The sequence below is a fragment of the Pagrus pagrus genome, assembly GCF_965226575.1.
Source record: "Pagrus pagrus genome assembly, chromosome: 18".
Lineage (NCBI taxonomy): Eukaryota > Metazoa > Chordata > Actinopteri > Spariformes > Sparidae > Pagrus > Pagrus pagrus.
In genome coordinates this window covers 12318616-12345320 of record NC_140202.1, presented here as the reverse complement: position 1 = coordinate 12345320, position 26705 = coordinate 12318616, and the positions used below count along the sequence as shown (strand labels likewise).

The 26705-nt window shown below is 44.8% G+C and overlaps 1 protein-coding gene across 2 annotated transcripts in view; it reads left to right on the top strand.

Moving 5' to 3' along the window:
* Positions 1–26705, top strand: part of LOC311274248 (formin) — a 54769-nt gene that overhangs the window by 10853 nt on the left and 17211 nt on the right. For both annotated transcript variants that reach the window (XM_084381773.1, XM_084381774.1), the window contains exons 3-14: positions 1158–1324; positions 5824–5944; positions 8209–8270; positions 9850–10538; positions 13797–13938; positions 19269–19356; positions 22220–22281; positions 22555–22643; positions 23501–23630; positions 23727–23873; positions 23955–24014; positions 24100–24220. In XM_084381773.1, the coding sequence (XP_084237899.1) occupies positions 1158–1324; positions 5824–5944; positions 8209–8270; positions 9850–10538; positions 13797–13938; positions 19269–19356; positions 22220–22281; positions 22555–22643; positions 23501–23630; positions 23727–23873; positions 23955–24014; positions 24100–24220 (1878 nt within the window). The remainder of the gene's footprint in view (positions 1–1157; positions 1325–5823; positions 5945–8208; positions 8271–9849; positions 10539–13796; positions 13939–19268; positions 19357–22219; positions 22282–22554; positions 22644–23500; positions 23631–23726; positions 23874–23954; positions 24015–24099; positions 24221–26705) is intronic.

Here is a 26705-nt window from a genome sequence, read left to right as displayed (position 1 = left end):
GTAGCACATGAGGAGGGTTCTGCACCGCACTGAGCTGTAAATATTAAAGGCCAGGTGCCCTTAAGTGAATTCAGCCTCACCAGCATACTGCAGCAAAAACAACAGTTAAAGCTCATTCCAAAGCATCATTACAGCTCATTCATCATTAGCCTCTGTGTGACTGCCTGGTCAGGAGAGGGCAGTGTTTCCCAATCTAAATGAATTCCTCCTTGAGGGCCTTTTGGACAACTGAACACAGGCTCACACAAATCACACACAACTATCTGCAGCTGACTTTATTCCAGTACGGTTACAGTGCTGAGCAACGCCACGCCGCGGCTCCGTTACAGTGAACGCGTCCTGAATGCAAATCAATATCAGACGGTGGTATTTGAGGCCAGTGCTCTGCAGCCGTTTTTCCTTACTGGATGGCTTTCTGCCGGTGTCGACGGTGGGAACAGGGCCGTCTAAGTGCAGATAAAAATAGCCGTTTGCCCTCAAGCCTGCAGCAAAACAGGGGGGTCTCTCTCGCGCGCTCTCGCTCGCTGCCGGTTTGATGCTAAAAGATTCCGATGCCTGCGTTCAACCTCATTCCACTTTTATCTCACATGCAGGATACGCAGGAAAACAACTTGCCTCAAGTCAGCGCTGCTTCTTTAGCCTCGTCACACATGATCACACCTGTTAGGCTGTTTGTTATTCCTTGCAGCAAAGCGAGTAGAGTCTGGAGATTATTTTCTCGAATTAATCGATTAGTTGTTTGTTCTATAAAAAAATCAGTAAAGTCCAGAATTACATCCTCAAAAGTCTTGTTTTGTTCACAACCCAAAGATATTCAGTTTTTCGCTTGAAGACATTCACATTTTAAGGTGTTTGTTTTTTTTTTTTACCCTAAAAAAGACTCAAACCAATTTAATCAATTATCAAAATAGCTGGCCATTAATGTAAAGGATAATTTTACCCAATAATGAAAGTTCTGTAATTATCCACTCACCCCCATGCCCTTACGAAACTTCACCCAACTTTCCATCAGCCTGAGGGTGAGGAGATAATGACTGGATTTTCATTTTTATCTGAACTTATCCTTTAATAGTTGAAATTTCAATGGATTTAATGTTGCAGCTCTAACACAGCGCGTTAATTACCCTGTGTTTGTGTGTGTTTGTGTCTTTCTGCAGATGACTCCCTCTTGCGTCAGGATGACATTTGGATGCTGGAGGGCGACGACCCTCAGGAGCCCCTCTCCCGCGTTCAACGCCCCGATCACCTGGACTTCCTGCGCATCACGCCGCCTGAGGACGACATCATCGGGGACACACCCTACTGCCCGAAGCTGGACTGCACGGTGAGCAGCACAAACACAAGTTAGCTGTCATGCATATTTTCACACCCAGTGCACTCCTTTCTCCCCCTCGTGGGACTCAGAGGGATTTCTCTCCACTCGGGCATTTAATCACCTGATCATGAATTCTTTCAAACGGATTAACCGGTCATGGATTCTAATCTGTGGACCGGGGTCCTGAGCCAAAAACTGACTGAGATAATTCCACTCAAACCTCAAAACAAAGACAGGAAATCTCTCCCTCTCTTGCAAATGTTGTAATCTTATTTTCAGAGGTGAAGGCTGTCTCTCTATTGAACAGAAGTTGCACCACAATATTTAGTTTGCCACGGAGCATGTGAGCGACGTAATCCTCCTGACCGGGATGTGTGTCTTCTAAAAATAAGCCCACGGCAAACAATGCATTGTTTGTTTCCAGGTGTTTGTGGGCTAAGAAACTGCACCTCTAATGGCTTATAGACTGTTGTGAAAAACTGATTGCGTCTCTAAAGTCTTTCCAGATTCCATCATGCTGTCTGGCGTTCATTCCTGTAGCAGATGAGCCACATTACCTGGGTGTGGTTTTTAGGCGGGCGGCGCATCAGCGCAAGCCGCACATTGCTTTCCCAACACACAGTTACTGGCCTGACTGTGACAATAATCAGGTAACATACCAGTACAAAGGCCACGCTGCACCAAATTAGGCACTCTGCATTGTTGTGAAAGTGACAGCCATCTGTCATGTCGTCCATTTATATTCTTTAGAAACACACACCTCTATTATACATGACATATTCTGAGTGTGTTGTAACATGTGAATACACAAAAAGAGAGTTGTGATGATAGTGTTTGCACGATCTGCCACTTGCAAATGACTTCACCTCTACTTTGAGCTGTCAGATCTGTGTTCACGTCGCAGTCTTCCCTATCAGTGGCGTTTCTTTCTCGTATAAGCTCTGGGTGGGGGATTTACTGTGTGTGTTGGAAATACCACTGCTCTTATGTAACTTAATTCTTCAGTCACAGAACCCCGCACTCTGTTTGTGGTTTTCTACAGATGAGGGCAACAAAATAATCCACAATGGAAAATGCAATTACGCGTGGTATTTTATTCACTTAGCTTTTTATTGGTGAGAGATAACCAATAAAACATTTAATCATATCAGTGACAAAGACATACTTGTTGTGGATATGCCTCTACGACAGCGTTCCCATCATTCATACAGTCGTTTAGCTAGGTTTGTTTTCAACGTCACTGTTTTGGGCTGTGGAAACCGATCATTCATCCGATTCCTCTTCCAGTGGTGTTTCTTGTAGCATGTCGCTTTCCATTAGGATGCTTTCTTAATGGACTGGATGAAAAACTTACGTCAGCAACAGTCTGAAGGAATGCAATCAAGGAGGGTGACCTTTGGCTGCTCAGGGCTACCACAGTTTGAAGAATGCTGCGTTTTTCCAAGCGCTTCCTCGATATTTATACAGAAAACAATCAAAGGTTAGAGCAGGTTCAATCAAGGATAAGCTAAAAAAGATAGTTTATACACTACAGTTGTTTGATTTATTTATAAAAAATATTTTCGGTAGTCTTTCCCACACACAGGTTGGATTTCCTGTTAGCTTGCAAACCTCCTCACAACCAAACTGAATCAAACATGCTCAGTGTATACAGACTTATGCTAAGGAAATCAAACTCTTTTATTTTTTCTTACTGATTTCAGTCCTGCTCTGTCTGAGTGTTCATGAGCTGCCTCCCACACACATTAGCCTCTTAGCATGTTAGCTAGAGCTGGCAGGCTGACTAATCACCCGGTCTTAAGCCCTGTATCGGACTAGCTCACCACAATGAGGGGATAACAGACCTCTGCAGCTCTCCACCTGACCACAGACTGCCTCCCTCTCCGTGTTTTGCTCTGTTACCTCAGCAGCCATTTTACAGAAGTGAGCAGAGGTAATCAGACACCTGTGGTGCCGGGCTCTGCAGGTCTCCTCCCAGGAAGGGAGGAACCTGAAGGGAGGCGTCCCCAGACTGGGTAGACCAGTAAGACACTTTTTTTTTTTTTTTTCAACCTGAGGGATATTTTTTCTCACACTCAGCACACAGGACTTTCCTGTGTACTGGGAGACAAGTTAGAGAAACTACAGGAACAGTTTGGTCATGGATCCCACGGTGTATACCAGCAGAAAGAAGGGACTCAACTTGTTGGGAATAGTTTTGTGAAAGGCAGGTGAACTCTGCTCTCCCGTTCTCCCAGGAAGATTACAGCAGGACATGCTTCCAGCCGCTGAACAGCTTGACTTCATTCGCAGCGTCATGGGAATCCTGCTCTCGCAGAGGAGACCGAACTGTACTGCTGACAACATACTGGACTGTCAGTAGTACCGTGCTCTAATGAAAGTCTACTATATGCAACCTGTTTGCGTGTCGCCAAACAGGAATACGGGATAGTGTTGTTGTAACTGCCGCGCTCCTGCAGAAGGTAAGAGGAGCCTGGGAGATTTGTCCATACAAAGGCCTTTTGTTCCCAGTCAGGGGTAGAGGTGGAATAGGAGCAGCTTGGATAACTGGAGTTGGGGAGATGGACCTGTTGTGACATTTTCATTGGACACTTTGCCAGAGCTGCTACCTGTTTTGGTTTGCCTCGCTACACTTTCAGTTTGAACAAAAATGGACAGTGCAAGTAAGAACTCAGGGACGGGGGAGCAGCCCCCTAGTTCCCTCCTGAATGTCTTAAGCTTTGGTTTCTTCGGCCGAGATAGATCTGCCTCTTCCGATCTTCCATCGGCCAGGCTGATGTCTTTCAAGGAGTTGCCAGATGGGGAGAATCCTCCTCCTGAAGATGCGAATAGGGAGCTCCAAGATGTCCATCAGGATGATGTTACTGCTTCCTGTGATACATGGCAGAGGGCTGAATCATCAGAAATTTACAAGGCAGCAGGAACCTCAGTTGACCCTGATCTGGTCCAGGTCACCAGAGTTGAAACATACAGTGATGGGGAAAATGAGGACGAGAACGCAACCCGCAGCAGGGCTAGACTGTTAGAGACGATTGCCAGGGCCAGGAGAACTAGCCTACCTGCAAAGGACAATAACGAAGTGGACGACGGTGATGGACATGAGCTAAAAGAGTCCGGTAAGGCAGATGAAGAGTTCAAAATGCCTTTGTTTAGAACTCACAACGTCAGGGACAGGTCCTTAATAGAGTCTATGTTATTTAATACAGACAGGTTCAGCAGCAAATCTGGCTCAAAAACAGCCAAACAGGGAGATGACCGGAGTCTCAAGGAGAGCCCGCCCACCATATCTGCGGATGTAGAAACATCCAGCGCTAGCAAGATTAGTGGTGACAATGTGAGGACAGATGAGAGCGACGAGTACACCAGCATAGATTGTTCTCTGCCTGTTCCTTCCGTCATCTCTGGGCATCTGACTTCGGAGGATGCAGGCTATAATGCTACCACGGCCTCTCCGTTAAAGCAGGTGGAGGACTTAGATCATGTACGAAAGGAGGGGACGGATGAATCTCACTACAGACTGGCGTCCTCTACTGTTCCCCTCAGCCTGAAGACTCCAGAGGAGCAGTCAGACTCTGCAGGTATCACAAATCAATCGACGTTGCTGCCATCTACATCTAAAGAGTCCCCAGCTGCTCCAAACACACCACCTCCAGCTTCATCCATTGCCCGCTCCCCTAACTCTTCCACTTCGTCCCCATCCAGAGGCACGTCGCTCTCTTCGTCCCCTTCCTTCCAGATGCCGGCTCTCTTCAGCGGGCTGCGGGTGCTGAAGAAAGGAGCAGTTGGGGAAGAAAGGGAGACGATGTCCGAGATCAAGCAGAGGGAGAAGGACGCTGACCTGGCCCTGCTCAACCTGAAGAAGTCGGTAAACAAAGCCAAGCTCTACCCTGAGCAGAAGACGGCCTCTCCGACCAAAAAACTCCCAGATCCTAAACCTGTCACGGGAACTAAAAGCGTTGTAATGGGACAGCTGAGTCACCTGCTCAACCGAGACAACCAAGATGAGACCAAAAAGTCTGACGGTCGCGATGATGACGATGATCCATACACGGGAAAAGACACCAAAAAGTCTGAGGAGGGACAGGATGCTGATCCAAACAGCAACAAAGAGTCTGAGAATGGAGAAGAGGTTGTGGGAGAGAACATTCCAGACCCAGAAACCCCAACATCCACACCAGAGAGAAAGAAAACCTCAGACCTGGCGTATGAAACCTTCAGGAACATCTTTGGGCCCAAAGCTGTCAAAAAGGAAAAAACAGAAGATGTGGATCTGGAAGCGGTGAGAAAGAAAATCAAGACTGACAAGGAAAATCTAAGGTCTATTTTTGAGAGAGCCTCCAAATCTCCTGGCAAGGACAACAAGAGTCCCACAGAGGCTAATGTATGAAATTCACTCAATAATTTTTCATCTTTCTTTTATTTAGTGGAAGATGCACATGTGCTTTGTACAAATACGGATAAAATTGACATGACGCTGACATTTTCCCTTGCGTTTTCTCTCCCCACAGACGGAGGTCACGTCTCCCACAGACAGCGAGGACCGGACTCCAGGGCGCCTGCAGGCTGTGTGGCCTCCACCCAAAGCCAAGGATGAGGAAGAGAAGGTGGGGCTCAGATACACCGAGGCAGGTAAGAACCGCAAGTTCTTGCTTTAGACGCTGTCGTGTGTTGTGTGCTGTGTTTACCTGCAGGAATGCTGACGGATGATCACGCCTGTCTGCCTTACACTGACACACCTCACACTGATTGGCTTTGTGGATAAGTGCCATTGTAGATATCATACTTATATCATAGTGTTTTTTTAATGGATCTCTTGTAAAAAGAAAAGTAGAGCCGTTTTGATATCACACCCTTGAGCACTTTACTCTAAAACTCAGAGAGGAACCATGCAGAGCTAGATAAGCATCAGCAGCAGGGTGTAAGACATCCTTTAAATCCATTTAAGAACACAGTGAGGCAGTGTCTGCACCTTAATGCCGCTGTTTGTACGGCGGTGGCACGACAGGATAGCATGTTTGGCTGTTGGTGAAGTAAAACCATTTAATGGAATCGAGTATACTCTGGGCAGCACGCCATGTTTGGCCCACCTTGTACTCTAAAGGTGTTATGACTCGGAGATGGGCTAAAAGCACACACTGTCGTCCACAGGCTGATTCTGTTACAAAGTAAAAAGCCTTTCCTCTCATGTTCTGGTACAGTGGAATTATCGACTAACATCTGTTGGATGTTCTGTGCGGTGCAGCTTCATCCGCGAGAATAGATTAGGAGTGTGGATTATTCTGGTGATTTGTGAGGGTTTGCTCTCGTGTGTGGAATTTCAGAAGCAGAGCAAAAGTCCAGACTGTGAGCCATATAGATAAACCAACGTATGTGTACATTCACATCTCCTGCTTCACACACGGGTCTGTTAATTTGTCACGCACTTGCAGTATGGCCGTAGATAAGAGTACTGATTAACTGGCGTAAATAATGATGACGCATTACTCGGTCTGTTAAGTATTCACAGGAAAGTTAATTGATTTTTAATATGCCTGCTTCTAATTGTTGAATCGGACGAATCATTGTTGCAGTACCAGCTTAATCGTTACAACAAATTGCTTGTGTGTGGCTCCATAATTAGTGAAGGCTAGCTGCAGTCTGACCCGGTGAAAGATACTTTTTCTGAAGCAGATCAGAACAAGTAGACACTTTAATTCCTCGAGCCATCAGCCTGTGTAACATGCAGCTTTAATCAACAATTCTCTTAGCTCGTCACTTTGCACTTTTGCTCTTTCACATCAAACTTGATTTCACTTATTCGGTTTGACTGCTTTTATTCGATTTTATTGTTTAGTCTGTCTCAGTGTGTTCAAATGTGTTATTATTATTAAGTTGTGGTCTTATTGTGAAGGCTTTTCTATTGTTTTTACTGTGGACTTTATTTGATTCATGTCTGGAGCACTGGATCAAATAATTTCCCCCATGTGGGACAATAAAGTGGATCTGAATCTAAATCAGTCCCAAACAGGATCATGACAAACTCTCAAATGAAAAAAAAGAGCTCTAGACTCAACAGACTAGTCCTAAAATAAACTGGAATAAAAGCTTGACAGCAGATGATAACACATTGTGTAACTTGCTGGGGTAGGATGCCATGTTACACGAGGTCAGATAGGGTAGGATGTTGTAGTTCTTCACTAACTTTGCAGTGAAAATAGGCTCACGCTCAAAATATTGTATGCAAGTATGTCTGTATAATGCTGAGTCAGCATTTTTGATTCGTGTTTTGACCTGACGACAAAATGTTTTGTTTTGGCTTTCACTTCAGTCAGCAGTCGAATTTAAAACTGGTCGGTCGAGGTTACAAATTTAGCTTCTTATCGTGAAAGTGACCCGCCCTTCTGAGGAAGTTAATCACAAAAAAATATTCATCTTGTCGGTATGTCTCTTGTCTTGCAGATTAGCTTGATAATGATTTACGATGCTAATCATGCAGCCATTAGCTCTAGAAAACTATTGTATGCAACTACTGTGTCTGTGCTAACTTGAATGGTTCTCAGTAGAGCGCATACCTCCGCCAAGGCCCATCCGTCCCCTTTTGTACTTGCTCAGAGATACCAGCCACCTAACTAGAAGATCCATGCTTGATTCCCTGAGAAATTTACGAAAATGAAAAACCTATCTCGTAATGTTAAAGAAAATGTTCAGTAGTTTTTAGTGTAATCCTGCTGACAAACGGTTAAAAATAACCTCATTGGCAGAGATAATAAGTATTTGTTCTTAATTTTGAGCTCTTGTGTTGTGATTATTAAACTGATAGCATTCAGTGCATAATTATTATGTACCGAATCAAAACTGCCAGCAGAGTGAGTTTGTGTTCTCATTCAAATGTTCTGGTTTTGCCTTCTTTTCAGAGCACCAGGCTGCCCTCTTGCAGCTCAAGAGAGAGTGCAAAGAAGAGCTGGAGAGGATGCATGTAAGTATGTTAGCAGCCTGTGAGGGCAGACTAGGCAAGACACATGTATTTTCATATCACATTTCAACAACATGGCAATTCAGATTGCTTGATTATAGCTAAGTAACGTGGTTCTGGTGCATAGTATCAAACAGAAATAAGGGATTTGTGAAACAAAAGTTTAGCACTACATTTGTGAGAGAAATTAATGCGTGTGTGTGGAAGGATGTGCACGAAAAGCAACATTTTTGAACACCTAGTCTGTCCTCGCAGTTGACTCTCCTGAACACAAGATGGCACTAAGTGAGCACAAAATGTTAAAGTGCAGCAGCTGAACTGATTTAAAAACTCTGCTGAGTATTTAGTAAATTAAATTAAATGTATTTGGATGTAATGTTTTTTGTTTTTTTTGTACATTTACATTTCCAGAAAGACAGTGTAGATTAGGGTAAACACAATTTGAAATACATTTAAATCGGACTGGATTGTCAATCAGTGTGGTTGTAGGGTATTTTGGGGATTTTGTTTATGGAATTTGAAATGTATTAAAACAAAAATAATCAAATTAGATCTGAGTGTGAGCATTTAGTAAACCATTGAAACTTAAAACTTTAAGACTCCTTATGTGACATTGAGCACTTTCATTCCAAAAATGAACTATTTCAATGATTTATAAAATATATTAATCAAAACGAAGCAAAATCTTACACAGCATTTAGCCAGTGTGTTAATTTACTTCACATTATGCCAATTAAAATACCTGAATTTCATGTATTATGTCTAATAACGTTGCTTCCAAATGATCAGCCCATGCCACACACAGAGTTCTGTGATAGACATCTCTTTGGTCTCCGATTTGACAGCTCTCTCCTTAATTCATTTTAAAGGTGTCTGTTTCATCCATCAAAAGCAGAGGTTAGGAAAAGTGTTGCACTGGTGTTTTTTCATCTGTCAACTTAATCAAGAGTCAAACTTTCTGTATGCCCTCGGAAAACCTGAAGAACATAGTTATTATGGCCTCGTTACATAATTTCTACCACTGATAAATTGCTTTATGGAGCGTTTCCTTGAAAAGTCTGACCTCAGAATTGGTTTCTCAGCCCGTCCGCTCAAAGCCTTTAATTTGACGTCGACCTTTAAAGCACTCATGCTGACACTGAGAAACATGCACCGCATTCGGCCCACAAGAAAGGGCGGGAACGTGCCTAATTCTATTTCTAAACGGACATGAGCTAACCAGGAACATGTGTAAGATTTATTGCAAAACAATTTCCTTTCTGCATCAAATCAATACTTCGCTTTGGTTGGATTATTTGCCATTGTTTGAAATGTCAAATGAAAACTGGAGTTGCAAGATTTTTTACTAATAAACCAACATAATGACAATGAAGTTAAAAACAAAGCTGAGAACAATTAATAAGATTTGTATTTTTCAACATAGAATCACGTTCATGTAGGCCCCTTTAAAAGAATAATTGCACAGTCAGATCCAAGTTCATTTAAGGAAACACATCATCCACCAAAAATGGTTTTATTATATCATGTGATGGAAACGACTGAATTGTCTTTGTTGGTTTTTTCCTGCTCTTGCTTCTTACAGTCTGACTTTGAGCTCCAGATCTTCCAACTGCGAGGTGAGAATGCAGTCTCAATATCACATCTCGAAGGGACCATTGCCAAGATGCAAAGAGACAGAGGGTACAATGCGGGCCAGGAGCGGGGCGAGGTCCGCGATGTTGCCGTGTCCACCGCAGATGACCCGATCGCCAAGTCGTTCCGCACGGTGAGCATCCAGACGGACAGGGAGACCTTCATCAAGAGCCCTGAGGGTGCTCAAAGCCCCAGCCAGAACATACCCAAAAAACTCGACCTGGACTCTATCGGACTAAATCTAAAAGCTGGAACAGCCCCAGGGCCTCCTGGACCACCACCTCCACCTCCTCCCCCTCTCCCACCAGGCCTCTCAGGACCTCCACCACCACCACCCCCTCCTCCTCCACCTCCTCCCCCTATGCCAGGCAGCATGGGAGCACCGCCACCGCCACCGCCACCCCCACCTCTCCCTGGTGGTGGTCCGCCACCCCCACCACCTCCGCCTCCCCCTCCTGGCCTACCTGGAGCTGGTCCACCTCCTCCTCCCCCTCCTCCAGGCGGTGGCCTGCCACCTCCTCCCCCTATGGGGGGCTTCAGTCTGAGCCAGAAGGAGAAGGCCCCACGGAAACCTGCCATTGAGCCGGCCTGTCCCATGAAGCCTCTGTACTGGACCAGGATACAGATACAGGACAATAAGTATGTGGAACATTGATTAAAATACACTCTTATTGTATCTTAAGGGATAATTATGGTTGATACAACTTGGATCTTATTTTCATGCAGTAGTAATCATGTTATACTCTGTTAGATCAGGGAATACAGCAATGTTGCTTTGAAGAAGATATGAGCTGACTTGGTTGATTTAAAAAATTAGAAGCCATCATTGACTTTTGGCTTCAGGCGCAACACAAACCCCAGCCTGCTGTGTGGAAGTCCTGTGTTGGACTCATTCATCCACCACAACTGCTAAAGTAAACTAAAGACCAAATGTGCAACGATGCATACAACATGTTGTTTTTTCTGGAGCTGAGTGTACGTAGGCAAATAGCTGTTGTTTGACTGTTTTCAAGCAGTTGCAAATAAAGTAATTTGTATAATTATAAAAACAATGCGGTAAAGACCGGAGCTAAACTGGTATTCCAGTCAATAGTAGCGTACTGTAGAAATGTTTTATGTGTCCAGAGGCAGGCTCAGGATGTTTGAGGAACAGGGGCGCACCAGCTGTATGTGGTTGGGCACCAGCCCGCCGAAAAAGGCACTGGAAAGGCATCTAGAGGGCACTTTATCATGGTTTAGTTACTATAGGGGCATCCAAGAGATTTTTTGAGGATGAAAGAAAATCTGAAATAATTGTTAAAATCGTCAGAATGTTGAATGTGACTCATTGGACAATTAATTGTGTTCACTCGCATTGATTTTCATTAGCTGATTAGTCTTGAGGGATTCTGCAGTGTCATCAGAGTGACTTTTTACAAAGTCCTGGACGAAGATCTCCAGTACACCCAGGGCTGATGAGGTTCTCCGCTTCATTGGTTCTAATGGGGTCACTCGTCTTCAGAGGAAAGATATCATAGATATGTTTGCTGCACCAGATACTCTGTAATTGTAAGTGGATTATCCAGCCCATTTGCAGAGGCTGTGGTTGTTGCCTCTGACTGCCAGGCTTTATGGCCTTGTATTTCCATGGCTGGATTAGTAGGGGGAAGCTGAGTTGTGGTTCTCTCTCTCTCTCTCTCTCTCCCCCTCTCTCTCTCTCCTTCTGGTCCTAGCCAGCGCTGCAGGACTGACTGACTACACTACAGCAGTTTCATGTCAGCTATAAATCTAACTGTAAAGGGCCAAGTTAAGGTGCATTAAATGGGTCAGATGTTTAACTATAGCTGGATCAGCTGTGTGATCTCTGTTAATGGTGTGAGGTTCTGAGTTATGAGGGGGAGCAGCGTCAGGTTTGAAATGATGCCAGGTGTCCAAATGCAAGTACAGTTGGCAGCACGCGGGGCAGACTTTCCTGGGAAGCTGCTACAAGAAAAGGGAGCGGAGCTTTGAGGGGGATTTGAATTCAATTAGAGTCATAATCCAGTCAATTAGAAAGTTGTCTTGCATGGAAATATGTCTTGAGCCTTGGATGTAATTTTCTTTTCCGAGCCGAATTCCTGCACAGTTTGTTGAGCTTTTTTTCCTCAGTCTATGAGAAGGGAGTGCAAAATCAAAGGAGGATTTCGGGACAGTATCATTATGTTCTCTTGGCTTCCCCCAGATGAATCCCCCTCACCAGCGCCATTGGACTTACTTGACCTTAATTGAGTCACTGGAAAGTCTGTTGATTGTTCGTGTATTTAAGCCACAATAAGCCTGCCAGCGCTTGTGTTAGCACGTTGTGTCCAGGTTCTCTTTCTCGTCGTAAATGAGCCTTGACTCTGGGGAGATCGACCCGCCAGTCTCATGAGCTCACAGATGAGATGTAATGTCAGTAAACTATGACCTACAAGAACAACTGTGGTGTGTGAAAAGATAAAGGAAACCGGTAATTAGGCATGTGTCAACACTCAAAATCTTTCTTTAGAATACGTTTATTTCCAAGTAAGCGTGTTTATTATGCCGTTAATGTCCGTTTGATTAACAGACATGGGGAGGGAAAGCAGAGACAGATGTGTCGAGTTTTAGCAAACAGAAAAGTCAGCCGAGTGCTCACATCCTGAACATCCTCTTGACTTTAGACACCTCTTGTTCTTATTTCTGTCTCTGTTTGTTTTTTCCACGTTACTCAGCAACTTCTGACACACAACACTGCCTCCCGTATTCTGTGTTCGTTTTTCCTCAAAATGGTGCTTTATTGCAGAAACAAGCTCATCTTAAACTTTTGTTATTTTTATCACCTCGCTCATAAACAGTGCTTTTTAAAGCCGGGATCGCGGCCGTTCCTGCCAAGTGTTTGCCGGACGGTGAAATGGAAAATGAAAAAACATCGGAGAAGGTTGCATAAACATCAAACAAGCTTCCATAAATAGAACACTATTTGTTTAGCTCAAGGAAACTATGTTTCTAGCCTGCCCTGTAAGTCACTGTCATTGTGACTGTGCATCTTGTAACCTCAGTTTGGTCATATCTTACAAATTGCCCCTTCAAATCTACGCATCCAGAGTTTAAAAAAAAAAAAAAAAAAAAACATTCAAGAAGTGAACTAACATTATCAACAGAATGAACAAACAGCAGTGCAGCAATATTATATACATGTGTAATATCGTGTTCTGAAGTTAGTATGCTAACAGCTAGCCTCGGCCCATCCTGTCCAGTAATACCACTTTATACCTCACTACTTAGTCTAATAAGCAAACAAAATAAACTGACAAAACTCAAGAAAGGACTTTTTTTTTTCTCTCTTTTACCAAACTAAGATAAGTCTAATTGCCACAAACAAAATAAAAAATCAAAACAGTCTGTGTTTGTCTCTCCACAATCACCTCTGGTTTGGTCGTAATAAATCCTCAATTCACGTAGTAAGATGTGAAAATATTCTAGCTCGACGCACCGTTTTCGCCTGCTGCTGATAACCCGACTCTCTCTCACTCCTCTGCTGCTTAAGCCTCTCGTGTCCCCGCCTGCTGCGTCTTCTCGTCCTCAAGGTTAGAGCCGCTGTAAATCGCCTCCATACTGTATCCCCTGTCGTCAAACTGACCTCTGTTCAGCCCAGTTGAGATGAACTCCGGTCCAGGCATACTTTATCAGATAAAACGGCCACTTAGCTGCATGGCTAGCTGAGGTAACTTTGGTAACGTCAGCTAGTTGTACCAGCCAAAGATGGCTACAGCATAGAGTATAGTGAGCAGGAGTTAGTGGTTACGCTGTCCCTTTTTATATTGTTGGCTCTAACCTCGACAGGTGCCCATCACGTTTCACTTAATCTGTGGTTCATTTCATGGTGTTTTAACTTAAGATTTTCACTTGTTTTTCTAGCAACAACACACTCTGGGGTTCTTTGGAGGAACCAAACATCACCAACACCAATGAGTTTGAGGATCTTTTCTCCAAGGCCACGCCGCAGCCGAAGAAGAAGCCCCTGTCGGACACCTACGAGAAGAAGGCCAAAACTAAGAAGGTAAATTCACTCTCCTTCGCAGTTTGGGTTATATCGTCTCAGTTTTTCTTTGACCCCAGTTGTGTTGAAATAATAGCTTATTTCCTGTTTATGGTCTCTCTGCAACCACCTGAGGGCGTTGTTAGTTTCTTATCAAGCTTTGTTTAAAAAAGGCTCTTTGTCTGCTGTCGTGTTCAATCATAAATCAAAGAAAGAACTAACAAAAGGTGAAGTGGGAAGAAATGGATTGCCGCTCTGATCGAGTCTTCCTCCAGACTGTTGCGTACAGTTGCCAGGTCCTGCACTGGGCCAACACAGGCTATCAGTTTATGAGCTCACTCCCTTGTTTTCTCTGGGCGGGATTGTAATGAAGGTCGGGTTCAGAGTTATGTTTTTTCCATCTGTGCAAGCTTCAATGTTTAGTTTTTGAAGATGAAACGAGTTTGGAAAAATCAGCAAAGATGTGCTTTTTGTGCCGGATTGATCTACCGTTCCCCCGACGCTCCAAAGACACACTTGATGACGTCTTGTCAAATGCTGCAACTCTGCACCTCTGCGGCAGCCAGCGCTGCGTCAGCATCCTGGCTCTCTGGTGGTCCTCACTGTGGCGTCCGAGCAGTTAAAAATCGGCCACTGCCCCAGACTGTCCCCTCTAAATCCATACACATCCCCTATTCTGATCAATTTGTCAAGGCTCCACTGCGCTCCAGTGTGCCTCAGTGTGAGTGTGTGTTGGTGTCTTTGTGAATGTGTGTGTGTGTGTTCTCCTGTCCTCGATCTCCATCCTTAGATCACTCCGTTCAGTCTGGTCACTCCAAAGCGGCAAACTGTCCAACATTTGATCCAACTCAGACAGCCACATCCAGACACAAATCCTGCCAACTGTCTCCCGTCTGGGCTTACATCAGCCTGGAAGAGGTCTGACCCCACTAATGGAAACACTGCTAAAAACAAGTTCATATCAATCAAAAAACGTCCAACATGCTTTTTTACAACATGTTACACTGGCGGCGGTTGATATCTATGTTTAGACATTTTGTCCCCTGCACTGTGATTATACAGGAGCCTCATACTTAATGTAAAGGTCTGTGTTTGGAGCCAGCCAGAGCATTCAGAGTCCAAGTCTACGATTAAAGAGGGAAAGCGAACACGTGAAGGCATGGTTGTTTTCAGCCCGCTCAGGAGTCCAACTCGCTGGAAAAGGTCATCAAAATAAAAGAAACATGTTTACCTAATCATTTTTTATCCCTGAAAGTTTATACTCCCAAGTTAAAGAGACAGAGAGAGAGAGAGAAATCGTTTGAGCAAGAAATCATCTGAATCACCCGCTGATGACGACTTCCAAGAAGTTCAGCTGGTTAACGGGTGGGAAAGAGAGAAAGGGAAGCAAAGGTCAAAGAAACAGATTTCATTTTTTCTAAGAGGGTGGGGAGGAAGGAATCAGAGCAGGAGACTAGGTGCTACTGAGGTTAAGAGGAGTAGACCATTAGAGTAGGATTGAATGTGGGGCTAAGTCAATATGAACATACTAGATGGTGTTCTGTATCTCAGATTCGAGGAATCTTTATCAAAAATGTGCCTTTGTTGCGTGTTAAGACCATCAATCGATGTTTTTGTTTGTCAGATATTTCAAACTCTCAAATATCTGTACGAGTACCTGCCTCAAACCTCCAGTATCAGTCTGGCTGTCATTTCCTCACATGCTTTTTGCCTTCCTGAAGAGTGCAAAAGAGAAAAGCTTGCATTGGTTCTGATTGCAGTCTCCTTCTATACATCTTTAAGGGCTGCACTAGTTATCCTGTTTCTATATTCTCCTTATTATATGATTACAACAGGAGACTTTTCCAGCTGTTCCAGTTTGCTTTGCCATTTTTTGCTATAAGATTTAGGCCAATTTCCAATAATTGTATCCCTATGTAAAAGGATAGCTGCTTCTTGTTGTTGGTCAAGTTCCTGGAGCTCATGATGATGTCTTAAAAAAGAACATTCACCCTTTGAACACTAGAACCAATGAAAATGTTTTGATTTTTGCTTTAAAAAATGACTTCAAAAACATGAATTGATTATCAGAACAGTTGCTGATTTCTGTCAATTGAGTAGTTGACTGATTGTTCCAGCTCTAGTTGATTTCTAGTGTTTCAAGGAGGTTATATTTTTACTACTGAATGGATTTCAGCAAAACTTGGATGGAGGGCGGGTCTCAGCCTAGAAGAGACCACATTAACTTTTTTTGTGCAGATCTGGATAAAAGGATGGCTCCAGGGTTGTTTTTTTTTCTCATTTTCTTTAAAACGTTTTGACTTTTGTGTTAATTTCTTAAGGAATAATGGCTCCCGATGAAAGAAATCAGGCACATTTAGGTGGATTGTATCTACGAGGGAGTCGTATTTGATGCGGATCCTAATAAAAATCTGGATCTAGCGGATTTAAATATGTTTTGATATTTGATCAGGCTTGATTATATTAGAGGGGGCTAATCGGCCTTGGCAGAGGTATGCGCTCTAGTGGGAGCTATTCAAGTTTTCACTGGAGATTATTAAAGATTTAATAAGACAAATTAAATTAACATAAAACATAAGATCATACAAGTTTTCTGTTGGCAGATGAAGTTTCACTCCTTATTTTTTAATTGCCTCCATATGAACGATCACTCGACAGCCTGTCCTTCACTTCTCTGTAACAATGAGTCTCTTGATAAATCTGTCTTAATCTTCACATTTGGATGAATATGTTTGTACTCGTTATTTGGTCCTTGGGAGCATTCTTAGTGTAATCCTTGCCGAGTTCAGGGGGCCTCAACATGGCCGCCTAACTCTGCAGATTGTGACCAGTCAATGGTCTCTGTCCCTCTGCGTGACTACCAACACCAGTGGCTTCTCACACACACTCACTACCTGCCTCCTGACTCACACTCCTGCACAGAATCCACTCTTATTTGTTTGTTTCTCTGCGTGTTTGTGTATGCGCCGACGTCTGTTTGTTTCTCTGTGTGTGCGCTCGCGTCTGCTCTCCTGATTGCACGTGTGTGATGACGGCACGTCCTCGCCAGTCATTATGCACTTGCTCAGAAAGTGTTGCCAGATCATGCTAACACCACAGCCCCGGGGGGCTCCGCGCGGCGGGAGGAGATGAGTGGGAGGGAATGGAATGTGTGTGTACATTATGCATATGAGCCACTTCCCCGCTTTTCCGACAACTCCACACGCCAAAAGTTGAAACTCGGGGGATGCAGCCGATGCCTACATGAGTTGAGTTAATCTTTATCATGTGTGCCATAGAAAAAAAATCAAAGCTCTTGTTTACTCTGGAGCCCTCCTCTCTCTGCTGATTAGCATATCAAAGCAGAGGAGATGACATGGAAGAGTGCTCTCCCACCCGAGCAGACCAGAGCAGACCGGACCCGACTGGACCGGGGGCATAATTGCAGGCATGTGGCTCCACTCCACCGGTCTAGAGGAGGCAATGAAGACGGGGCACCTATAGGAGTGTGGGGGGGGGTGAGCGGAGAGGATGGGCATGTCGGTGCATTCTTGATTCGAGGGGGGATGTAGAGATGAAGATGAAGAAATCAATCGAGCTAAATATGCACGTCGGTAAACACAAAAACAGCAATTTCCTCTACTCGCATAAATCAAACGCGTATCAAGTTTATACATAGCGGATCTCCTTAAATAAACAGCAGCTTTAACCGGTTTATGGGAATAACTTATGAGCGATCATCGTGCGTTTATTAAAGGCATATTTGAAGCTCTGGCTCTGACGTGGGAGAGTGGGTGTAAGACTAACACCGCTGGGTGAGACTGGGGTTGCTGAGTGTATCGTAGGTGGTTATTGATGGGAAGTCTCGATCCAGTTGTTATTGTAACATCTGCCTGGGTGATTCCAGACAGATAGTCAGACAGGCAGTCACCACGGAGCAGGCTGGCCGCTCAGCCGTGGCTGTGTAAACTATCAGCTCGGCTCTGAACCTGCATCGCCCTGCACACCTCGCCTAACATCAAACACCTGCTTCGCCTCAAACCGCTGACACTCCCAGTGTCTCCTTCCATCATCTTGTTTATTTTCCTAAGCCGCTCGCCTTTTCTCTCTTCTTCTTCTTCTTCTTCTTCCTTTCCTTTCCTATCTGTGTCCTTCAAGCGTCCACATCAGTTCCAAGTGAAAACCTCCACTCCTTTCTTGTCCACAGGAGGGAGCCGTTTGCTATTCGAGTCTACCTGTCTCGGCAGCATCAGCATCACGCGGCTGTTTTGCGTGTCTGAACCCAAGCATCCAGCATCAGTTGTCTTTTCCCATTAGCGTAACTGTTTAGGCTAATTGGCGAGTTCTGCAGCCAGAGTGAGAAGGGGTTCCTGGGCTGCTTTTAGTGTGGCCCGTCCAAAGTGGTTAATTAGAGGTGTTGGGAAAGCCTGGTACTCAGCCGTCTCAAGTCCTTAGAGTGGGAGATCCCCAGTGATCCAGGTAATAGAGCTGGAAGCAGCATGGCACCCACTAACGCCCTGTAATGCAATACCCACTTCTAAGGCTTCTGCTCTCCAGCTCCCAGTGGACAGCCCAGTAGCCGACAACGCCATAATACCTAATGAAGAAGCCTGACACATTAACTTTTAGAGCGGGGCTTTACCTTGCCAAAACTCTCTCTGGCTTTACGGCTAATTCAGTCATAAGTAATTGTGACCATGTGTAGGCACAAATAAAAATCCTGTGAATTTATAGTTTGTTATAAAAAAGCCCTGCTTCTCTTTTGCCCTGCTCTTCTAGACTGTCCTTTTATGGTGCCACTTTTGCCTTTGTACTTTCACTGCGACTTGATATTTTTTGATTATATCTCACACATGTTCTTCGGTAAACTGGAGGAGGTGCTTTTTCTGTTCGACTCCGCTGCCCTCGCTGACGTAACTCGACAGAAAACGTGTCCGGGATTTTTCGGTCGTTTGCATCACGATGATGGGCTGCGGCGATGCTTGTTGATTATTTGGTCGTGCGGGTCAATCCGGATGATTCCCAGGCAACTCGGACCGACTGAGGCTTCAGGCGCTCTCTTCATCTATCATCTGCTTCCACAGCTGGGGAAGTGACTAAATGATTTTAACACAGCCTGTCGTCACAGAAATCAACTTTTTATTCACCATCTGTTCTTCAGTTTGTCTTATATCAGTGTTTAAATAATAGAATTGATGAAAGTAAAGATATAAAGCCATAATTGGAAAGCACTGTAAAGTAATTACCAGTAACCACCAACTTACTAAATTATGAAGATAAGGCAATTTAAGCCTCATTAACTGAAGTGCATGCTGTGGAGCCCACTAATCTTCCATCTTAACACATGAATTCATTCGTTTCTATCATTTCAGCTTATCAAGCTCCTGGATGGAAAGCGTTCGCAAGCAGTTGGCATCCTCATATCAAGCCTGCATCTGGAGATGAAGGACATCCAGCACGGTAAGAAAACATGCCTAGGTGCTGGTGCACGCTATGATATCATTTTAAAAGAGCTCTTCTTTAGATTCAGTATGCAATAAACTGAATTTACACTCCCATTTAACAATAAATGGAGGTTGACTCCTGATGAAACGCAGACAGAGTTATTTTTAGGGATGAGATAGCGAGCCCTGCAGCGGAGAGTAATTTCCGACCTCTTGACAGCTACTAATTTGTAACCAGAGACACTTATTTTGGATTCATTTGTGTTTCGAGTGAAATGATTTTTCCAGACACCACGGTGGGAAAGAAAGTGCCTCGATTTGTCAAGACGTGACGACGGCGACACTGGGATGAAGGCAGCCTTTCAGTTTTTCTGTCGGGCTGCTTGAAATCCCTCCTGCGCTGGTTAAAATCAAATTGCCATCTCCTTCATTTGAAGAGCTGCGTGGATTGATTACATGCCTGGTTATGGAAAATTGCAGGCGTGTGTGTGTGCTGAAGTGGCTGTATGTGTGTGTAAACACATAATGTGTGAGTTGGGGACAGCGTAGATGGGCCAGGAATTGGTCCTGTCCTGGGACTGTGGCGGAGAGTGCCTGCCGCCTGCGAGTCTGAGCATGCGGCCAGCAGATCTGTTTATTGTAGCCAGTGACGGTTTCCACAAGCCTAATGGGACTGACACCCCACTAATGATCTAAGCATGTACAAAACCACCTTCCACAGTTAGCAGACACTGCGCTACCACATAAAAGCACCTCAAACACAAGCCAAACAGCAGCAGAGCACCAGGACGCCCATTTTGTTTAGATTTTTTTCCCCTTTCCCTTCAGTCCTTTTCTCTCTGTTCCAGTGTCAGTTCGTAGGGGTGGCTTGGTAAAAAGGCTTCTCACACCCAGCGTGAGGCTGCGTCCTTGTGCCTTAATGGGAGGTGTATGTGAAATTAACAATTTGAATCTGACAATGAAGGACAGCACCTTAATAAGCACTTCTAAGGGCTCTAGTCCCCGGCCTCGCCTGCTTGCCTCCCCTTTGTTGCCAAATTAAAAGGACATGGGACATGTAATGTAATTAGAGCTACTAGGGAGGGAGGGCAGGACAGAAGGTAGCACTCCGGTTCAGGGAGAGAGGGGGTCAACTGCACCCGCCGGAGTGACTGGGGGACCTCAAGGGCCACCATGGTTCAAGGGCAAAGGGAGGCTCTCCCCCACACACCACCTCACCACACGCACACACATGTTCACACACCACACATGCCCTTCCACACCAAAGCCGATGAGTGAAAAGTGGAAGGAGAGGGTGTGAGGCGGTTGGCAGGCAGGCTTTGATCTGTCGGTGTGGAGAGATATCCGGCTCCCCTCGGATCAGAGTGCTCCTGTGCACACTGGAGCAGGCCCCCCTTTGGTGTGTGATTGACGGCTGCATGGCTGAGGGACTGAATAATCCACTCTAATAAGATGTAGGAAATGGACCTCCAGCGTTTTCTCTGATCCAGACATTGGGACCACATTGACAGCTTCCCTGCACCAGGAACAGCTGGGAACCAGAATGCAAAGTATTACCTTGTTAGCTGGGAGCAGTGAGTGATTGACTAGACGAGGGCTGTGTTGTTAATACGGTGCAATGCTTGATGCGCGGTACTGATACAAAAAAAAACGCTCTTTTACAAGGCTGTAAACATGTTTTTCTAGCTGAAACTTTTCCCAAAACTCAAATGTGTTTGTGTTTTAGGTGCAGTACATTGAATAAGTCTCAATAAATGCAGTAAAACATTGACAAAATTATGATTGTAATGCCTATTTAAGTTGACCAGACAATTAGTAATTAGTAATGTATAATACAGCTGAAATGACACATTCGAACTCTTGCAAATAAACATATAATCAATTAACAATAAAATTCCTTCATGGGCTTGAAATCCTTAACCGTGGCTGGTCTTGGTTATTTTTATTTATTCATATATTCATTTTTTGGTCACATTGAGCGACTGATCTGAGAGCAATAGGTGGTGTGCAGCCCTCCTCAGTATGACACCAACCAGACAACTGTCAGCTGATCGAGGAGCGCTGGAGCCATCCCTCCCATCGTGTCCTCACCCCCTCCTCCCACACCGAGCTATAAACCTGTGACACCTCTCAGACACAGAGCAGGAGTCACTTTCTCTTTTTGCGCCGTCCTCTACTACGCTTTCTCCGTGCACTTTATTTTTATTTTTTACTGTGAGTTGAGCTAAACAAACATGCAGCCTGCAGGCTTTCATATTATTTCTGTCATTTGGTGTCTAAGTCGTGACCTCTGCCAGCCTTTTTATATACACTTTTCTCCCTCTCTTCCTTCTACCTCTTCTTGCATCCTCTGTTTTCAGCTTGGCTCACCTTCTCCGGCCTCACTCTAAAAATCATTACAGTCGGCTGTGGGCCCGCTTTCTCTTATGAGTTGCAGCGAGGGGCTTCGTCCCCCAGTCTGCAGAAGAAATGTGTAGTCTCCCCCCACATGTCTGCCCCCAGAGCCTGCCCTCACTTGCATCTTCATCGCCTCAAGCTAATATCTCAATTAAATGAACAAATTTAATTGAATGTTCTGGTTGTTGGTGCGGTGTAGATGTGAGAATACACAAGTGTTTCCCTTTTTCCTGGTTTGTTTTTTTATTCTCCTACAATACGAAGTATGTCTTGCATATAGTTTGCCACAGATATAACGTTCTATTAACCAAAGTTTTACAAAATTACAGGAATAGCGTGTGTTTACGCCGCTAGTCGCAAAAACAAGCATTTTTTTTTTCTTCCCTCTTGCACTGGCAGCACTTTAAAGGCTGCATGCATCAGCCAAGATCTTATCCATTTGTAAGACTGACTGCTCACATTGCATATCTTTACTGTTCCAGCTGTTCTCACTGTGGACAACTCTGTGGTGGATATGGAGACCATCGAGGCTTTATATGAAAATGTAAGTATGGAGGAGCAGTCCGTCTAAGGTAGTAAAAAATGTGGAGACACGAGGCTGTAAAATCCTCTGACAGCTTTAAAGAAAAGAGAAAACCTTATTGTTTATGGCTGAAAATCAGTTTTTCCACAGTATACAGCCTTTTTATTAGTGCAAATATTTTGTGTTGTTGTGCAGCAGCTTGCAGTACTGACAGTATTCAGATTTCCTCTTCATGTCGTCCTCTTTCTGAATATGTATTAATGTACTCTACATCTGGATTTGTGTCTTTTATAGAGAGCCACCAGCGATGAGATGGAAAAGATTATGAGACATTTTGAGAAGGCTCAAGAAGATGAAGTCAAACTGCTGGACAAACCTGAACAGTAAGATCACCTCAAACAGAACTTTACACTCACGATTTTCCTTTGGAATTAAGGTCAGTTCAGGTTTTGAGTTTATGTCATCAGTAATTATTTATAATATTTATATTTCACCCATTAATTTAGCTAAAATGCATTAATATACATGTGTTTCTGAGGCTTCAAGTGCACACCAGTTCATGAAAAAAGACATGAAATGATCCAAATATTAATTATTGATTTGTTTATTTATATCATAGGTCATTGGTCATTTTATTTTAATTAGGGCAGCATGTGTCAATCCCCTTAACGTCTTCATTTTTTGACAACTTAGTGTGTGTTATTAATATGTATTAATGGACATTGCTTCAGTAGTTCGGTAGTTCCTGTTGAGGTTAAGTAGTCCGGGTCAGTTAACGAGGCCCGGGCCCAAGTGGTGCCGCTCAGCCCGGCCCTCCTATTTCCATGTTTGACCAGAGCTGTCACTACGGCTTCCCGAGTCATCCCTACTCAGTGTCTCCCTCCATCAGCAGGGCCTAATCACACAGGATGTTACCGCTCCGCTCCCCTCTGACACGGCGCTGTTTACATAAGTCGTCCCGCATCAGGCCAGAGCTACCTTTGATCAATCCCCGTGAGCCGCTCGCTGCTCTCCCTCCACCCGACCCCGTGGACCTTTCAAACCCAGCCGAGCAGCACCGCTCATGACTATCAGCTGCCTGTGAACAGCAACATTGACTCAGACGGCCTGCGTGGGGAAAGCACGGCCTGCCAAGGCCCCAAAATAGTTCTTCCTGTTAGACATTTTGTTTAATTCTGTCATAACACATCACACCCCGTTCTCTCCCATCACCTCCCCCTCTCCCCCTTTTGTTTTCCAGGTTTCTCTATGAGCTCTCCCAGATTCCCGACTTTGCGGGCCGAGCCCAGTGCATTATCTTTCAGGCGGTTTTCCTCGATACCATCTCCTCCATCCGTCGCAAGGTGGACATCATCTCCAATCTCTGCAAAGTAAGAACGTCACGTCCGCAAACGCTGCTTCAGAAAAGTGGTATTAAATAATATGACGTTTTTCTAACTCAAATGCTCTGTGTGTGTGTGTGTCAGGATCTATTAGAGTGTAATCGTTTGCGGGATATTTTGGGTCTTATCCTGGCCTTTGGGAACTATATGAATGGAGGGAACAGGACAAGAGGTCAGGCGGACGGCTTTGGGCTGGAGATCCTCCCAAAACTAAAGGACGTCAAGAGCAGGGTAACACACAACATCATTTTTACACATAAAGTGTCATAATCATATTAAATATCAGATAATCATCGGCCGTTTCCTCCTCAGGACAATCATATGAATCTGGTGGATTATGTTGTTTTATACTACCTGCGTAATTTTGACAAGGTAAGGTACTGTCAGTCGAATTCACAAAGTTTTCCACTCTGCAGACATCTGTTACCAAACACTCACACATGCTTTTACGTTCCAGCACGCCGGCACAGATAAGAGTGTGTTCCCTCTGCCGGAGCCTCAGGATTTCTTCCAGGCTGCTCAGGTGAAGTTTGATGACCTCACCAAGGACATCAGGAAGCTGAAGAGGGATCTGACAGGTGGGACATGCCCTGTTGTAACAATGCAGTCATTTTTACTGTTGTTATCAAAATATACTGTCTCATTGTGGATCTTTCTGTAATTATATACATTACTGTATTTCACCAGAGCAGTTTGAATAGAAATGTACATCCCATGTACTCCTCCTGCCCTGTGCGGAGAGGTTTGTGTGTGTATTCAGGACCTTGGCTGGCCTGAGGCGGCTTTTCTCAGTTTCCAGACATTGCATCCCCTGTCATCATGACACCACAACTTCTCCTATTTAAGGACCAAATACAGAACAGCTCACTAAACAAGCATCCACATTTCTTTCCCCTAGAGTGGTTCAAATCCCCCCCAAAAAAAACAAATTCCAGCTGATTGATGAGCATGATAATCAGCGGACAAATGAGTAAACATGATTTCGGTGCTCTGTGCTCAAAGTGTCGTGGGCGCCGAGCCCAGCCAGTCAGTCTTGGCCAGGGCCATGCGGAGGTTAAAGGCGATGCCCCCCAGTGCCCCTGGTGTCTGTGGTTATTTAAATCAACCAATAATACGGCATATGAAAGCAATTAGATATGCTCGGCAGCTCTCCCCTACGTTTTTTAGATCGCTGTTAAAGCCCTCTCCTCTCTGACCTGGGGGAAAAATACAAAGAGTCTACTAAAGTACCCAGACCCACCTCAAGCTGTCACTCATTTATTAGGAAAAATGGAAGACCTGAAGACAATAAATGCAACATAAGGGCCCTCGTATTTGATCTCTGCTGCAGCACAGTCTGGCACAGTAGTCCTCGGGGGTATTAGCATCACAGGGCGAGCGTCGGATTCTGGATGTTTGGCGAGCTCCACCTCTGACTCCCACCATTTTTATCCTCTCCAGCCGCCAGGAATAAATATTTATGCCTGGCTATTATAAACCAGCCTAAAGAAAAGCAAGTGGTCTTAATTATGAAGCTAACACAGATCACTTCCATCCACATTGTGGATTGCGTCTGACACCGAGAGGCTAACACTGAATCGCTCTCTGGCTTGCTCGCTTCTCGTTTCACTGAGACGTAGCGAGGCCGCCTGCCCCTCACCTGATCCTGAGGTGGCGACTGCGGTGTCTTGCCCTCCAGGCTTGGGTCAAAGGTCAGGAGACTTGGTGCTAGCAGTCAGAAATTCAGCCTCCTCCTCAGTCAGAATCTCTCAGTGTGTTTGCAGTAGTTTTGCGCCTTTTGCTGCGTGTGTGTGTGTGTGTGCGCAGCGTCAAGTCATCAGTGATGCTCCGGAGCGGGTCCGGCTTGGCTGCCCTCTCCTTCACTGGCTTGTGTAGAAACATGATCCCCTTTTGATGGGGCTTCCTGTTTGGGGAGAGGGTGATGACCTCTCTCCGCGCTCCTCTCAGGGGGGAGAGGGATGAGTGGGAGGCCACGAGGACCGAAACTTACTGTAGGACTCTCGGCTCCCGTAAAGACGAATATCTTCTGGTCTGTTTCTGTCATGTAGCGCAATTAGCTCTGGAAGCCGGCGCCCGATCAAAAGATTAGGTTTATCTTTAAAACAGCTTCAGCTCCATCGCAAGAAGCTGCTGATCAGACTCGGAAAGATTACCACTCTCAGGCCAGCGAGCACCGACATAAAGATCTCTTTAACTGCCGCGTAATTGGACTGGACAGAGAGGCAGGGGACGCTACCGAATGAAATAGGATCAAATAAAAAGAAACAGTCAGAGCTCATTTGCTGCTCAGGGGAGTTTAGTGTTTCACAGAAGGCCTGGCCCAGGTTAGGCATTCATCACTGTGGCAAATCAGACAGTGTCCTGATTTTAAATGGCCTTTAATGTCAGGTTCAGGCAGGGCCTTTAGCCTGAGCTCTGTTTTACGACAGAGGCTCCGCTCGGAACGGCATGTGTGAAGTCGGCGCGCTGGAGTACAGTTGTCTGAGCAAAAGAGAGAAAAAGTAATGCTGAATGTTGAGGTATTTGGCATTGGCTTGTTGCAATTGGTGCGTCAGGAAAACATCTGAATTGAGTGCGTCTGCAATTTATATCAGTTCTGTCCAACATTTTTTAATAAAAATGTTATAATTATAATAATAATATAAAAACGGTATGAGAAGTGATGCTCCACCTCATATTCCTCAAGTCCTGCCTGATGTTTCTACCTGTCAGCACCGTATTGTCCTGCAAAAATGGAGGAGAAGGGTTTAATTTCGATGGGTATGGGCTGATTTATGAGGAGTGGGAAGGGAAGAGATAGTTTCACCTTTTCCCACTGAGGCAGCCTCCTGGCTGGCCTCACCGAGAGGGGAATAGCAGGCCTCAGCTCGTAGGAAGGGGAGCTGGAAGTCTGCTGTGTTGGGAGATAATTGGGGATCAGCGAGAGAATTCACTTTTCCAGGTATAAATACTAGAACAGGCCAGGGCTGGAGCACTGTATTGGTTTAACCTCTGATGAAAGGTAAAAAGTGAAATACTGTCCAAAGTAAAACAATATTTGAAGTGAATTATAGTATCAGTTGG